Raw genomic sequence first — 17,219 nt, forward strand, 5'->3', positions numbered from 1 at the left:
TCATCAGTTTGAGAAACGCGCACACGAAGGGCGCGCGTGGCGTCCTGTCGTCTCTCCTTGAAGGCAGCAGCAGCAGCAGCGGTGCACGAGCCGCCTATATAAGAGCTTCCAAGATGCTACCGATCAGTCTCACACGCACTTGCTGCAAACGCTTTCCAAGACTTTGGCTGCGCCGTGCACCGTGCGCTCCGTCCCCACCGCTCCACGCTCACATGTAGACCCCCGCGCGCTCTTCACAGCGGCTCCACTCAGGATTTTTCTGTGGGATTCCTCTTTTCCACCATGCGCCCCGAGCGACGCGGATTTCAGTGCAAGAACTTTCTGAAAGCAGAGTGCCAGGGCGCGCAGGATGCTCCACCACAGCGCAGACAGACAAACATGGTTTTTCCTCGGTTAGGGTCACCAAGCAAGTAGCCTACAATCTGGGCGTGGACAATGGATACTCTAAGTCTGTCAGTGAACGCCGTGTCCTACACGGTGGCGGCAGAACTCGCCTATACTGATGATCCCTTTAACGCACCCGTTAGGAACATCGCGCCGTGGAACTTCACCATCCTGGCCGTGCTCATGTTCGTGGTCACGTCGCTGTCTCTGAGCGAGAATTTCCTGGTTATGTTTGTTACTTTCAAGTTCAAACAACTCAGACAGCCCCTGAACTATATCATAGTCAATTTAGCCATCGCTGACTTTCTTGTTTCTCTCACCGGTGGACTAATAAGTTTCCTGACAAACGCCAGGGGTTTTTTCTTCCTGGGGAGGTGGGCTTGCGTCTTGGAAGGGTTTGCTGTGACATTTTTCGGTAGGTTTCAACATTGGTCCTTCTATTATTATTATTATTTTATTCAAGTACTATAACTGCAGCGCTACAGAAGCACAACTTTCACAACTGTAGATGTCAGTGTTGGAGCTTTTTTTTTATTGATGTGTTGCTAAAGATGGAAGATGATGAAGAGCCAGCGGCACATGGCTCATTCTCACACTTCTATCAGCATCTGTTCATAAATCAGAGCATCTGGGATGAAGGTGAAATAAAAATGACAAATGATGAATGAACTCCACTACAACAGCAGTCAAAGGGAACAGGCTGAGGGTGAAGTTCTGTTCGGTTCTTTCTTACAAATTAAGCAACATATTTTAATGAATGTATCGATGGCAGGAAAATACTACATTGATAAAACAGGAATAATGTTAAAATAACAGATTTTTTTCTGCTTCTTTTTTTTTTTTTTTTTAACAACATTTAACTTTTTGACCTGGAATCTTTGTGTGTCAATGTGTTATAAATTCCAATTTGTAAATAACATTATATAAAGGTCATATAATCCCATAATGCACCTCTTAAAGTGTTATTATGGAGAACATGGCACACTAAAACCAGAGCACCAAGGTCAGAGTTGGGGTTATGGACAGAGTTCAGGAGGTTTAAAGTTTTTTTATATATATATATATATATATAATCCAAATTTTCAGTGTAAAAACAAAACACAGTAACAAAAAGTCACATGTCTGGCTCATTGTTAACTGCGGTGTATCTGATTTTTTCGAAAACTGTGCCTGCAAGACATTTGCTGCTCGTGCTGTGATGTGTGTATAAAAGCAGACGCACTAGGATCAGTAACAAAGCCCACTGTGGGTCTTCAACCTAGAATTCAAAGCTGCGTTCACAGCAAACGTTAGCAGCAGTGTGGGGCAGAAGCCTCCTCACATACTGTAGTCGTGCATGACTAGCCATAAGTAGGTTACCTGCACCATGACCACCAATAACATTTAACTAAGCCAGTGGATTGGTTTCACAGCTTCACCACTGAAGCCACATTTCAAATAAAACAATAAAGGATTCTGAGTGGGAAAAGTGGGTGTGTGGCGGAGCAGCCTGCAATTCGCAGAGAGGAAGGAGAATACTTGTTTGTCGGGCAAAGAGGCTCCTTATTCAATTAGGTAACGAGGTTTGTGCGATCTCGTTTTGGCAACTCAAACAACTTGCAGAGGAAGTCACAGGATGTTTGTTTCACACGCCATCAGATTGCCAGATTCACCATCAGCAGAAAACATTAAGTCATCACAACAGATAATTAGGAGGATATGATGAGTCTCATATGATTCTGTGCGAATGCTTACTTTCACATGAATCATTGTGATTTAACGAGACAACTTTGGTTCCACATGCCAGACTTGCACTACGCTGTGTGTTAACTGAAGGCATGAAGTTCTTCCCTAAGATATATAGCAGCTTTTAATACTAATGTTAGAGAGAAAGACCAGAGTAATCGAGCTACAGCGGCTTTATTGTGCAAAATTTGGTGTTCCGGGTGCATAGTGATGTAATGAATTACCACCTGACCACTTGTGATTAGGAAGAAGAAGGAAGAAGTCTGTAAAAATATATAGGTCAGGGCAAAGAGCATCTGCAGCTCACAGTTAACACAGAAGAAACCAAAATGTATGTGGACGTATATGTTGAAGAAGCCACACCAGTTCCAGCCTTGACAGCAGTTTCAGTGACTGACAGTTGTGTTGCAGTAGTATCACGTGCAGGTGATACTACTGCAACACAACTGTGTGTAAGGGTGTGTGTGTGTGAGAGTTTGGGAAGTGATTAAGCTGACCTAGCTCATCCCCATGAGTGGGATGAATGCTCCGCTTAATATTCTGTTCAGGGCAAATATATTTCCTGAGCCGGAGTTTGTCCTGTCGACATGTGCCATGTGTTTCACAGACAAATACATGAAAACTGAATGAACAGAGTCAGGCTGGTCTGTGATGATCAGTTTTAGGTCACTTAAAACAAAAAGCAGCAGTTTTAAAGTGTTGCTTTTGATCGTATTTGCAGTCCTCTTGTTGAAATGTGTGCGACATACCTAAACATCCTTTCCTTTGTCGTCTCTCGTGAGCCCAGTGGGCAGACGCTAATAGTCTCTGGCTGTGGAGGAATAGTTAATTAACCAGTCTGTGACAGAGGCTTATTACCATAATTAAAGTCTGCTTTTTTTAGCCCATTGAAAGACAGCGTAATGCGTTCACTTCCGATCATTAAACTATTTCAGGTAACAGCACCTCCTCTTTCACCTGTGTGCAGCGCACAAATGGATACTTTGTCAAAGTTGAGAAATATGGTTACACTATTCATAGGTTTCAGTCATGTAACGTTGTGGTTGTGAGCGCCATCTTGAGGATCTACTGTGGACTTAGGCACAGCTACTGTACGATCATAGACTGTATGGGCTACGATGAAGGACGTCTCAGTCTTTATTTCCCCATAACAACAGACTAACTCTACATTATCCCACTTATTACACGGCTCAGACATAATGTTGAACAAAATACGACTTTTATCGATTTATAAATTGCAGCATTTAGCGTATCTGCAAGTCCGGTCACTTCTCTGCTGTTTTGCTAAACCTCCTCCTGGTCGTGTGCATTTGTTTTCAATGAAGCCTTTGATAATCAATCAGAGGATCGATGTATTATCACATACATGTTACTATGTGTGTATTTGTGTAGTCGTATCTGTCATAAACAAAGAGATCATGGGACGTGTTTGTAGAGAAGAGAGCTGTGACACCAGGTCAGAGGCTTTGATTGCAGGTTTGGTATCCAGCAGCGGTGTGGAAGGCAGAAAGCCTCCACTCTCCCACAAGTCATTTATCTAACATCACAATAAGTCCCAAGCTGTTTAATGATGGTAAAAATGAAAGAGAAGGTAAATATCCTGCATAGTTCTTCTGCTCTGGGCCACTCTGATCCGAGCGGCGTCCCTAGCAACGGTCTGTTATACAGAAATAAAAGTAGAATGTAGAAATGTAGAATCAGAGTGTATGTGTAATCAAAATGCAGGATTCAATAGAGCTGTGTCATAAAAAAATGTTAATCCACTCTTTTTGTCAGACTTGTAAGTCGGTCCTCAGGATGGCGCTGTGACCGCTGTGTGACGTCACATGATATCTATGAATAGTGCGATGAGTTAGAAAAGTGTGAAGTAACGGGGCGGTGTTTAGCTCAGTTGGTAGAGCACCCGCCCCATGTGTTGAGGCTATAGTCCTCGCTGCAGGCGGCCCCGGTTCGAGTCCCGCGTCGGACGGCCCTATCCTGCATGTCATTCCCCCCATCTCTGCCTCCCGTTTCCTGTCACACTCTCAACTGTCCTATCAAATAAAGGCATGAAAAGCCAAAAAAATATATACTTTAGAAAAGTGTGAAGTAGTGAGATTTCACACTCTGTTGATTAAGGGGGTGAATCCAAAAACAACAACACAAAAAGCAAAAACACACATAGACAGAAACGCACTTATGTGCTCAAATGTCAGAATGTCATTTCTTTGGGGTTATTATTATTACAGTGAGATAGGTAAAGCAGAACACAGAGCCCTGATTCTCATAGATGATAAAAACTAATCCCAGGAGTTGGTTTTGTGTGTTTCTGACCTCCTGCTGTCTGCTGCAGGGATTGTAGCCCTGTGGTCCCTGGCCGTTCTGTCCTTCGAGCGGTTTTTTGTGATCTGCCGTCCTCTGGGGAACATCCGACTGCAAGCCAAGCATGCAGTCCTGGGTCTGCTGTTCGTCTGGACCTTCTCCTTCATCTGGACCTTCCCACCTGTGCTGGGCTGGAACAGATATACTGTGAGCAAGATTGGAACCACCTGTGAGCCTGACTGGTAAGAAATGAGTGTTTTACTAAGTCTGTGATCAATGAGTGTTTGAACCGTCACATGAAAGAGTGAGTGTTGTGTCAAAGGGGCAATGGACACACATTTTCTCTTCCCTTTCTGCCTCTTTGTTTCAGTTTTTAATCTCCTGTCAAGCATGTTTCATACAGTAGAAATGGTGTTGAATATCATTCTGAAACCAGTTCTGTGTCTCAATTAGAATACTTCCATACTTCAACTAAGTATTTTGAGTATATAAGTGAGTCTCAATTCACAAGTATGTCAAAATGCAGTGTACAATAAGTACCTGGATGGTGCACTCAAACGGTTCAAAAGTTGAGTGTGGAACGATGGACACTTTGCACTCTCAATGATAACCGTCTCAGCTACGTAGCAGAGAATATATACTGTAGGTAGGCAAATGTTTTCCGCCAGTAAGAGGACCCGGCTGACGTGGCGGTGTAATCTCCACCTCTCATTTAACAGGTGGCGCACACAAGCAAAAAAAAGAAAAGAAAAAAATCGCTAATTGAAATAACAAACAAAACAAGCATGAGTTGACAATAACGATCCAAAAAACGAAAACAATGGCAACCGTTGCGATCATTAGTTCCGGTAAGTGCACAATGACAGTATTCGATTTGAGACAACACTAACCGTATTCACTACAGAAGAAAGTACATAGTGCACATAGTATACTACATGACAGTGTACTCATGGAAGTATTCGAATTGAGACACAGCCCAGGGCATTGTTCTTGGAGAGAAAACTTACTGTGGAGTTCTACAGAATTTTGTTTTCAGTGCTTTGATCAGTGCAAATACAATTCTGTTAATCTCAATGGAGCTGAAGTGGCAGCACAAGTTACAGAGCACTATGGCACAAAATCAGCTCAATAGAGTGAAGAAAATAAGTCTTCTTACATGTGGCACTGTAATACTGAATAATGTTTTCAGTCATTTTTTAAAACTAACATCCACTAATGCACTAAAAAAATACTTGTACTCGCATCTGCAGACAAGATAAGATAAGATAAGATAAAATAAGATAAGATAAGAATGACTTTATTAATCCCCAAAGGGGAATTCATTTGCCTGGCAGTTCATCTACCATTTGCAGAAGAATTAAAAAGCCTGATGGCTGTAGGTATAAAATATCTAGTATTATTAGCTGAGGCAAACTTATTTACATAGACACAGTTCTTTTCTGCCAATGGTTTTAGAAAACACACACACACACACACACACACACACACACACACACACACACACACACACACACACACACACACACACACACACACACAAAACGGCAGTAGTTGATTTTCTGACCACTTGGTGGCAAATTGGTAAAAACAACATCTTTATATTAATAATCTGGCTGAAGTACTACCAGATATTCTCAAATGTAAAACATCCAGGTAACATGGAAAAATGTTAGCAGTCATCTCTAATTCCAAGTCCAGTAATCAGTCACACCTCAGCTCTGTTTTGGTCGGGCTCTAACTTTGTCTGTTGTTCAGCTTCAGCATTGTGGGAGTGGTGTATCTGTTCACCTACCAAACCAAACGGTTGAATTATGGATAAAACCAAAATGGGCAGGAAGAGGGGATTTTCTGCATGTTCATTCTTACGGCCAACCTCTTTACATTAAAGATATGATACTCTGATAGCTACTTCAAGAATGTTGATTACATAAGCTTTAACCACAACCTAATCTTTAAGCCTGAGATACTGACTCCTCATTATTTTTTCCAGACAGACAGACAGATAAAGATAGACGTTCAACACTCAGCCCTGTGGCTCAGATCCACAGTGCTGCTTCAAATGCAATTTGCTCCAACAGTGTAAAGGTGTCTCGTGGAAAAAGTCAAGAAACAGGTCGGCTCTAACCTTGGCCCTCAGGGTGCCATCTGGGTAATGCTATTTAGCTGCTTTGATCAAAGGCGTACAGAGATGAAGCTGAGTGTTTGCCTCCAGCCCTGCAAGGGAACCATTGCTCAGCACAGGGGGAACAAATGGCTCAGACAATACAATTAAGAGTATCTCCATAAGGTGATCTCATAGATGACCCAGTCCACCTCTGGCTGCATTCAGCACAAGTTCTGTCAGAAACCATTTGGTCAACAGCGGTAGCACACACAGCACAAGTTGCCATATGCATGGTCTGGTGCATTTTAAATGCCTTATTTATATAGAACTGGCTACATCCAAATGTCCAGCACAGTTTGGCTTCTGAATGTTAAAGGGATACGCCAACATTTTCTTTTTCGTGTATTGCCTCACTCTCGAGTCCATGACAAGCAGATAGACACCATCCTTTCGACTGTGTGTGAAGTAACAAGGGAGATACGGGCAGAGCTGGCGCACCGCTAATTAGCTTAGCTCAAACGCTGAAAGTGCATAAGTAGTGTTACCCTGCCTCCTACCCCAGCCGAAATCAGTAGTCAGAAGCTGATTTCATTTTAACTCTAAACTCTGTAAATATATCACTTTTTCGACATTTCAAACATTTTTAGGTGAGAAAGTAGCCGTTTAGATCAGCAGTGTGTCGTTAATTTGTCTAAATACCAGCTGTTTACAATTTTGTTCGGACGAATTCGGCGCTATTCAAGCTAGCCGTTGTGACCAACGCGGCGGTTACTTTCACAAAATAAAACACCAGTTTCCCTTTACATACAGAAAACCATGACAATATTGTGTTTTGTGAAATAGGAAGCTAACCTACCCTCGATGTAGCTAGCTTGAACCAAAAAAAAAAGGCTTTGCTTGAACCCTCCGTTTTGACCGATCTCGTCCCGTTACCGGCATTTGACCGCTCAAGATGCCTTACCGGAGTTTTGTCAGCTCTGAGACGAAGATCGGCCCGTCGGTTTCCGTTTAGAGTTGCTGAAGAGTTTCTCTGATGACTTTAGGTGGAGGCAGGCCAGCGTTCGAGCTAAGCTAATTAGCGGTGCGCCAGCTCTGCCCACATCTCCCTTGTTATTGCACGCACAGTCGAAAGGATGGTTTCTATCTGCTTGTCATGGACTCGGGAGTGAGGCAAGACACGAAAAAAAAAAGTTGGCGTATCCCTTTAAAAAGAAATGGAAGGTTTGTACTGGAGGAGTGGGTGTCAGTGGGTTGTCGGCAAGTGGCTGTGTCCTTGCAGAGAGGTTCAGGTACAATGTGCCACAGGAATGTTGCTCAATTTCGTTCAAAGCCATGCTGTTGCTCAGCTATTGTGGAGGACATTTATTAAAAATTAATTTAGTTAGGTGGTCTTTATTATCCCCAAGGGGAAATGTGTGTTGTACATGGCAGAATGAACGTCACAGCTATGTCTGAAAACAGACAGTGTTATTCGCAGAGAGGCTCAACAACAACAAGCAGAACATCAGACCACAGAACAGAGCAGGGCGTTTTAAAAACACACAGATAATGGAAGTTTCCGGCTTACGTACCTGGAGCTGCTTGGGAAATCTGCACATAAAAATTAAATCAGAGACCTTACCCCCTGACCTCCTCTGGCAGCATCTGCCAAGCTTATTGGAAAGTACTCGAAATTGATGCAGTCATGTTTTTATTTTGTTTTGACTTCATTTTGATTTTGTTTTCCACATAGTCCTAATGTAATTTGAGTCATATTTTAGCCATTTCATTACCTCCCTACCAACTGTGGCTGACTTGGCATCAGTTCAGCTGCCTGTGCTCTCCGCCGTCACTGTCCTCCTTCAGATTTATGAGTTTACTTTGAAATTAGTTAACAACATTATCCTGCAAAAATAGAAAGTTTAAAGTAACATTCATGTTCCCTGATAACATTATGATAATAAGAATTTTTAACTAGGCTAAATCTTGTAAATTCAACAGGGAGGTGTACTGAGACTTTCCAATGGTACAATAATCATGACACTTAGTACAGGTACCAGGATGTTATGTTTTGACAGGTTACATGTATGTCTTAGGTAATATAGTTGGAATCTCTGTTTGCTCCCATATTTCCCTCCATGCATAGATTGATAATCCTCCATATAGTTCTTCATTTCCTTCATGTTAGTACATTTCTCTGTGATGATCCTGGGGCCCTTTTAAATGAAAAGGTATCAAGGAAGGATATTTATACTTTGCCACAGCAATTTATAATATATATATATTTTTTCAAAGGTTAGGACAGCCATATTGTTTTTTGAGCTGTGAATATAAAGTGTCAATAGGCAAGGCAAGTTTAGGTAACACTTTACAATAAGGGTCCCTTAATTAACGTTAGTTAGTACATTATTAAGCATTAATTAACTGTTTAAAGATATATAAACAATCATTATTATGTATCACATTAATTAATGTAGCCTATTACTAAGCAGTTAATTAATGTTTACTACTCAGAGTCAGTTAATAAATTAAAAGTTGAATAATGTAATTAGTTATCATTATGTATGCATTACTCAGCGTTATTTAACACATTCGTTTATATATTAATGCTTAATAATGTACTAACTAACGTTAATTAAGGGACCCTTATTGTAAAGTGTTACCCAAGTTTATTTGTACAACCCATTTTTACAAACAGTTTGCCTCAGAGGGCTTATCATAACAACATCCTCAGGGAAACCCTTTTAACAGGGAAAAACAGGAGGAACCTCAGGGTGAGAGACAGAGGAGAGATCCTTCACCCAGGATGGGCAGATAGATGTTGTGTACAAACAAGAAGGGGTTAAAAAAGAAGAAGCTTTTTTTGTAGAGAAATTGTTGTAAGTTTACCTATGTCAGACGGTCTACTGATCATTGCTACTATACAGTTGTGTTACTTGTGAAATGTGAAAACTTCAGTTTTGACATAAAAGATCTGGCACTTAATTTAATGAAGTGTTAAATCATGTAACTCTATCAAGCAGGAGATGACATTTAAAAATCATAAAGACAGTTCAGAGAGTTGAGCCATGAACAGGAATTTGTTTTTCCATACAAACCTGTTCAAAGCTTCCTAAGCTTTTAGAATAAGAGATACAGTAGAGGAGGCAGAGCCACCTGGCTTCACTGTTATTGCATCTATGATTTCTAATGTTTCCAATAATCATAATTATTGTTGAAAAGGAAAAAAACTAAACAACAACAACAAAATAAACAATGCTTGCCCCTCCCCCATCAACACACTGTGGTGCCTTTGGGCATTGTCCTTAACTAGAAAACTGCTCGGGGGCCAGTGGACAGACTGTGACCTCCTTTTCCGTACAACTCTTCTGAATAAACTAGATGAGTAAATAAGTTAAAACATTCCTATTTCTGATAGCAATCAAGTTAACTTCTTAATGTTGTCAGTATATTTTGGATTTCACATTTTGCTGCCTATTTTTTGGCTATACGTATATAAATATATAAAAACAAATGTTGTGAAAACTCCTCAGTGTGAATGAGGGCATACACTCTTACAGTGAAGAGGACTGTTAGTGGACAGGGGGGCACTAGTTGGTGGTGAGAAGGACTCATTCTTTAAAGGGATAAAGGGCAAATTGGCCCATTTCCATCATCCCTTGTCCACCAGAGCGTTTTGGAGTTGTTGGATTGTATATTTGATGAGTTTGATGAAGAAAACGAAGAAATCTCATTAGCCTCCATAGCATAGCTCTGAGCAGCTCTGCTCGGCCGTTCTAAAAACAGCTTACACCGACAAATAAAGGTAAAGAACCTATTGCTATGACTATAGGGATTATGGCAATGGGCCAATTTGCCAAAATGATGAACTATCCCTTTAAACTAATGACATGTTTGGAAATCTGACTCATGTGATTCACCCCATCACACTCAGTGTGTTTTGTTCTGTGACTAATGCAACACGTCCATTTCAACAATTAACTGCTGGGCCACATGCCACATTTGATGAAACAATGGCTTGAAAGGGACACAGGACGATGTTATGTTTACTGCAGAGAGTGCAAGTAGGACAAAACTGAGCATGCTTGGAGGTGTGAATGATTCAGGGATGAAACCAGCACGTGGGCCCCTGAACAGATCAGAGATTTCAAGTATTAGGGACTTTTAGCAGCGCTGGTTGAAGAAGTGGCTACACAGCAAGATGTGACTCCATATTCACACACATCAAACTCAAGGCCCGGGGGCCAGATCTTGTAAATGTGTTATCGAATATAATTTTGTTTTATGATATGTAAAAATGTTTTCCAAAATGCAAATTTGGCTCAAGCTTTGTAAAAGTGAACGTTTGGCCCGTCTCAGCATTTGGCCCGTGACATACTTCATATTTTTAATTTTGCCCCCTGACTGTGTCACAGAAGGAAGACTAGTTTGACGTAAAAAGAGTGAGTGCCAAGAAGTAGCAATAAAACATTGTAGTTGTAGTTGAATGTTGTTTGATATTAATGAACTATGTGGCCGCTGTAGCAGTCACAGTCCCTATTATCAGTTCATGGGCCTGAAGTGAAAAGCTCTGACAGGAATAAGAATAGCCAGAAAGTGCTCCTCCATGTTCACAGTTGTTTGGTGCAGTTATGTGTTGAGATTCTAATGTGTTTTTAATCACAGTGTAACATTGTGGGAAAACACCTGGTGAAACACTTTCTTTTTTTTAACTGTGAAATCATTATGCACCATGAACTGATTTTTTACAAACGTGTCACATGACTGTTTGAGTGAGGATTGAGGTTTGTGCTGCATCACAAACATGTATGATAAGGATTAAGGTGCAACCATGCATGACACACAGACACACACACACACACACACACAAACACACACACACTACACCACTCTGTGTGCCAGGTGGTTCCTTGCAAATTAATCTGAGGCTTGTTTCATTTGACGGTGGTAGGCATTCTCATGGAAATACCATAATTAGACTAAATTAGAGGCCTTGGGGCCCCTAATTGTGAAACAGGGATTTGTTTTAGCTGTTAGCTGAGGCACAAATGAGTTGTAACACTGCTGGCTGTCTCTCTCTCTCTCCAGCCAGATGAAAGCTTCTACATGCCATGATGACATTTTAGAGGCAGATCATAGCTGGGAAATCATGGCTTTGATGATCATTTTGTCCTTAAAGTGACACTTCAGTCAGTTCACAGAGTTTGGCTTCATCTTGTGAATCTATCGAGACATCCACATCAGAAATCAAAATATTAAAAGTAAAAAAAAATGTAATCAGTGTAATAGTGGATGTCATGTAATGTTTAAATAGACATAAAAGTAATTGTAAACTTTTTTTCCAAACAGGTATTCAACCAACATGATAGATCACAGCTACATCCTCACTTTCTTCGCCACCTGTTTCATTTTCCCTCTTGGAGTGATTATCTTCTGCTATGGGAAGCTCCTCCGGAAGCTCAGGAAGGTCAGTTCTTACACAGCACACAGGAAAAGTGTTTGTTTCTGAGATTGAATTCATGAGACATTTATTTAAGGTGTGTTATCAGATTTCACGCAACTGTATTACCATTATCCCAGAGTGTTATAAATGGCAGGTATAAAGTAAAACTTTTTTCAATTTTTGAGAACTTAGACAGAGAGAAACTTGTGTCAGCAGCTTAAGAAGGAATCAGGAGGATCATATTCACATCCACTGAGTGAGTCAGTGAGCTGAAAATGTATCTCTTATGGCATTGCGCACAGACTCACACACATGCTCACACACAAAGACATGCAGCGATGCATAGTTTGCCATGTTGGCATGTGGCATTTCTTTGATGTGATGTGCATGAAGTAAACAAGCTGTAATGTCAGTCTTGTGGTTTTTAGCTGACACATGAAGTAAAGAAACATGTATCCAACTCTGGAGGTTTACTACAGTATATCTCCCTGCACAGATCTAATGTTCATGGATCGGGGAAAAAGAGCATTATAACAAAGATTTTCGAGGTATTTGCAGGAAACAAGAAACTGGCCTTTAGGGACAAACTGCATATTTTGATGACTTGCTGTAAATGGGCCCATAGCCAATTAAGAGCATGAAGAGGTTCAACAGGGACTTCATTAGGAACAATAAGGCCCAGGCCGGCCTTCTGTGCTGATAGGAATCTATTATGTAAACAGACAGAGCTATATGTGAACATGTGACATTCTCTTGTGTCCAAAACAAAATTCTCCTAAGGGAGACAATAAAATCAACTAACTAACTAACTAAAATTATATATATATGTATTTTTTAAATTATTATTATCATTATTTCCCAACTCCTAATTATTTTTTTATTCAATTAATTGATTGAAGACAGTAAATACATGTGAAAATTCTTTGGCATTACATAAGAGTGACTGGTGTCTTGCAAAAATGCAGGAAGTCATCATATCAGTAACTTTTTGTCAAAATTAAAATATTCAAACTTTTTCAAATTGGTATTTTTTTTCAGAATTCTTTAATCATCAGTGATTGAAGTGCTGTTGGTTCTTTCCTCCAGGTATCCCATGGGCGTCTGGCCACGGCCAGGAAGCCGGAGCGGCAGGTGACCCGTATGGTGGTGGTCATGATTGTGGCGTTCATGGTGGGCTGGACGCCGTACGCAGCCTTCTCCATACTGGTCACAGCTCATCCCAGCATCGAACTGGATCCCAGGATGGCTTCCATACCTGCCTTCTTTTCCAAGACAGCTACTGTCTACAACCCAGTCATCTACGTCTTCATGAACAAACAGGTAACTTTACCATTTCAGAGGTAAACAGTCAGTGGGAATCAGGGATCTTTTTTTAAAAAAAATGTTATTTGGCTGCACACTAGTACCCAGAACCAAACAGGTTACAGCGGTGTAGGAAGCTCCATTTGTTCCTCTGACACATTTGACACATCACGACATGTATGCAGCAGATAAAAGCTGCTGCAGAACACTCACATGTTTTTTTTTTCTTTTTCTTAACCTGTCTTTCAATAATGTATAGTCTATGAATTAATCAAAATTGTCCATGAATGCATCTGTTGTTAAAAATACATCCACCAGCTGCAATGTGCTCGTGCGATGTGCAAATGTGAACGGGCTGGTGTTGACAGGGTAGTTTAGTTTTACATCATGTTGATATGAGCTCCTTTTCTCAGTCTGATGTCACGCAGCAGCTATTACAAAACAGAGATGTATCTAGTTCTGTTCTGTCATAGAATCAGTGATTAAAATGTCTTTATGGTTGCATTTTGAAATACTTATGGTTTAACCCACAGTTCAATTGTGTTGAAAGCTCCTCTGTAAAATAATTGTTAGTCCTATATTTAAATATTGCACAACCACACCATTAGTTGGCATGTTGGACTTTCCCATAGGTCAACGCTCTTTCTAAAAGAATTGGTGTAAAGAAGCTGTATTGCTCTTCTGCTGCTTGAGTCAGTTGTTAGTTTTGTTCTGTATGTGACTGACCTTTCTCTGACTGCTCTGTTCAGTGAGTGTCAAAGAGCTAGAGCAGTAGTTTATTACCCCGATGAATATTGTGTGTGAGAGACAAAGTTAGACAAAGAGACTGCCACTTATAACTTATTCTCCAAGTGGTCACTCTATAAGTCACATATAAGTAAATAGAAGTCAAAGTGCATTATTTATCTTTAATTTATATGGTGTCAGATTATGTTATAAAGTCATGGTTTTAATATCAGCATCTTGGAGGATATTACAGTCTTATTTCAGTTTCTATTTGTGTTGTCTGACAACAGAGAAAGAAAAACAAATAATAATTCAGCTGTATTAAAACAGTGTATTATATGAGCACAAAGAGTAGAGGAGAAACAAACAAATGGAAACTAAACCAGCTGACATGATGAGGCAGAATTAAAACACTGTGATGATATTAGTTCAGTGGTGTTTTCAGCTAGGCAGTTGCCCATAGAGTTGGAATAATTTCGTTTTCAGACACATTCCTCTCTTTATTCCTATTTATACACATCAATAATCACCTTTGACCAGGTGCAAAGATTACATACTAAGTCCCTGCAGGTGAAACCAATTCATGCTTGTGGACAGTATGCCCCGACGCATATCAATATTATTGACTTAGTGACATTTGAAAGAGTAATATTGGACATTCTCATGCATGAAATTCCCGAGAATATATGTTTTAGTTAAACTGACCAAGGCTGAAAAATTGAAACCAAGCTCTCAATCCTATTTGTTCAATAGGATCAACATGATTGAGTTGAGTTTGCAAAGGTTAATCGTTGTTTAATTTTCACAGTGATATATTTGGAAGAGATTGATCAATAAAGTTTTGAGAGGATGTACACTTTATCTAGAAAGAATAAATCACATAGTCACAATTATTTCATGAGAAGAGGTAAAAAAAAAAAAAAATTTCAACTTTATGGGCAACAGTGTATATCATCCTTAAATGATTCAGCAATATGTCTTATATCTACTGTCAGCTGACACTTACTTCCTCTGAGTATAGCGATAGAACGTATTTGATTGGCAAGCATCTGATTCTTTTAATGTGGTGCTTTTTCAGATGTGATATAATGTCAGATGTGATATAAAATAAATAAAATGGCTACTTTACCAATGATAATTTCACCACACAATACCCTCAATGAAGCTACACTTCATGTAAGTTCCCTTTTCCACTACTTTGACCTTGGGTGGCTGAAATGAACTGAAAACTCATGTGGATGTGTAGTGGCAGTGGAGGTAAAGTATGTGAATTACAGGTAGCCTATTTATTAAAAATATTAATGCATTGGGATCACATTCTCACGTCATCAGTTTGTGAGCCTTTGTAAGATTAAGTGCTTATACAGTACATGCAGCTATAATACTACTCAACAAGCTGCAGATTGGAGCCATTAAGCAGGATATCAAAGACTGTTTCTTGATGGAAGCCCTGGCAGCTGGCATCAGCCTGTACACACATATGATATGTTATGTTATGTTATGCAAACTTTTATATTTCCATGACTTCATCAAGCAGCAGAAAGATAAAAAACTGTGGCAGTTGTATGTAGATGCAGAGAATGATGCTTGTGCAAATAGTTTCACTCTGCTCTTCGGCCAAACAGTTCCCATGTGCAGAAATGTAGTGTGCGTAAGTAAAACACAACTGCAGGGCTCTCTCCTCCTGGAACACTAAAGTTTGTACTTTTGTGCTGCTGTAGCTGTGCAAAACATGAGCATACTGTGTCCAATTTACTGATACCACATCAGTCTTCTTTACTTCTCGCGACAGTTTGCAGCCTCCACTTTACCAAAGATCATATAAAACAGACATTCTTTAACAGCCTTTTCGTGTTAACATGTTTTCTTCAACACTTGTCCACTGGTCCATTGAGTGTGGCAAGTTTTTAATGGACATGACAGGTTTTATTCTTTCAAGTTTTCTTTACTGTCCTGTATAGTGAACATTAAAAGCGTCAAGACCAGTTAGATGAACATCAATTGGAACGCAAGTTAAAGTGATCTATTTTCAGAAAGTGGAATAGTGCATGCCTAAATCAGACTCCAGTCCAGGGATCTGCATGGAGTCTGTACTTCCATCTGATCCCACTTTACCATCTGCCAGAATCTCCAATAAGACATCAAGTGGATGTAGGTAGGCAGAGCTAGCAGGCAGTTCTCACTGGGCCAATGGGTGCCTGTGGAAGTCAGCTGATCTCTAGTGTTTGATCGTGGCAGCCCTCCCTTCGTCTCTCTCTCTCTCTTTCTTACATAACAAAATCCAGGATTTCCATGATTCATGACCACATCTACTTGTAGTAGAAGCCATTGAGTTACATGGCCTTCTGGGATCTTCTTGGTCAAAAGGTTGAAGGTGGAAGAGCAGTACAGAAATATCTAATTATTAGTTCTGCTGGTATTTCTTTTCCATCAATCCATTCCACATGTGACTCAAACAGGCTTTAATTACTCAGTGTCACACCACTGGATCAATGAAAAGAGAAGTCAGAGTGAGAAAATCACATCTCTGCTTGTCCCGGGAGGGTCAGGGGAGGGGATGGAGTCAATCCCAGCTGACACAGTGCAAGGGCAGGGTACACCCTAGTGTTACTTTTGGCAGCTATTTTTAGTCTTGCTCTTAGTCCTGTGTCAAATGTCCTTGTTAGTTTTTATCATATCTAGTCTCATATTTAGTCTTAGCATTTTAGTCTTATTTTAGTCCTTTTAGCCAATGAAAACTGATACATACACCCAGACATGGGAAATGTTCTTATTTGCTAATTTATTAAATTATCTATTAAAACCGTTTAAACCACTGACTGATTAAAATACACATCTCAACATGGCATGTTGTTCTCAACAACACAGTGGGGATGCACACGATTAACCGTTAAACCGTTAACCGATAACAAGAACTTTGACCAATTAATACAATTAGCTCTTTATGTCGACAACTCATGGGGGCATGTCGGGAGGGGGTACTTAGCCTATATGTGCCAGTTACACGGCGCAGTCCTCGTGAAAGAAGGTCAGACAACAAACTTAAACAGACGTCTGCATGTGCTGCAAAAAAAAAGAAGAAAAAGAAGAGAAAACGCTCTCCAGCCGGCTCACAGTCACCTGTAACTGACCTGCAGCTGAGCCTCGCTGTCAGAGTAGCTCTGCTGTGCCGCTCTCTTTCACCATGGTGCTTGGCTGCACTTTGTATAAAAAGAGTTCAAAATGTGAAGATCTAACCACCAATCAGCTGAGCCA

At 40.4% G+C, this 17,219-nt stretch overlaps 1 protein-coding gene across 2 annotated transcripts in view; it reads left to right on the top strand.

The window, feature by feature from the left end:
- Positions 1 to 282: 282 nt before the first annotated feature.
- Positions 283 to 17,219, top strand: part of valopa (vertebrate ancient long opsin a) — a 28,358-nt gene continuing 11,421 nt past the window's right edge. For both annotated transcript variants that reach the window (XM_085800834.1, XM_085800835.1), the window contains exons 1-4: positions 283 to 799; positions 4,442 to 4,652; positions 11,843 to 11,960; positions 13,023 to 13,256. In XM_085800834.1, coding sequence (XP_085656960.1) covers positions 436 to 799; positions 4,442 to 4,652; positions 11,843 to 11,960; positions 13,023 to 13,256 — 927 coding nt within the window. In that variant the 5' untranslated portion in view covers positions 283 to 435. The remainder of the gene's footprint in view (positions 800 to 4,441; positions 4,653 to 11,842; positions 11,961 to 13,022; positions 13,257 to 17,219) is intronic.

Source organism: Trachurus japonicus, chromosome 15 (genome assembly GCF_045865225.1).
Source record: "Trachurus japonicus isolate A0001 chromosome 15, Traja_1.0".
NCBI classification, from domain to species: domain Eukaryota; kingdom Metazoa; phylum Chordata; class Actinopteri; order Carangiformes; family Carangidae; genus Trachurus; species Trachurus japonicus.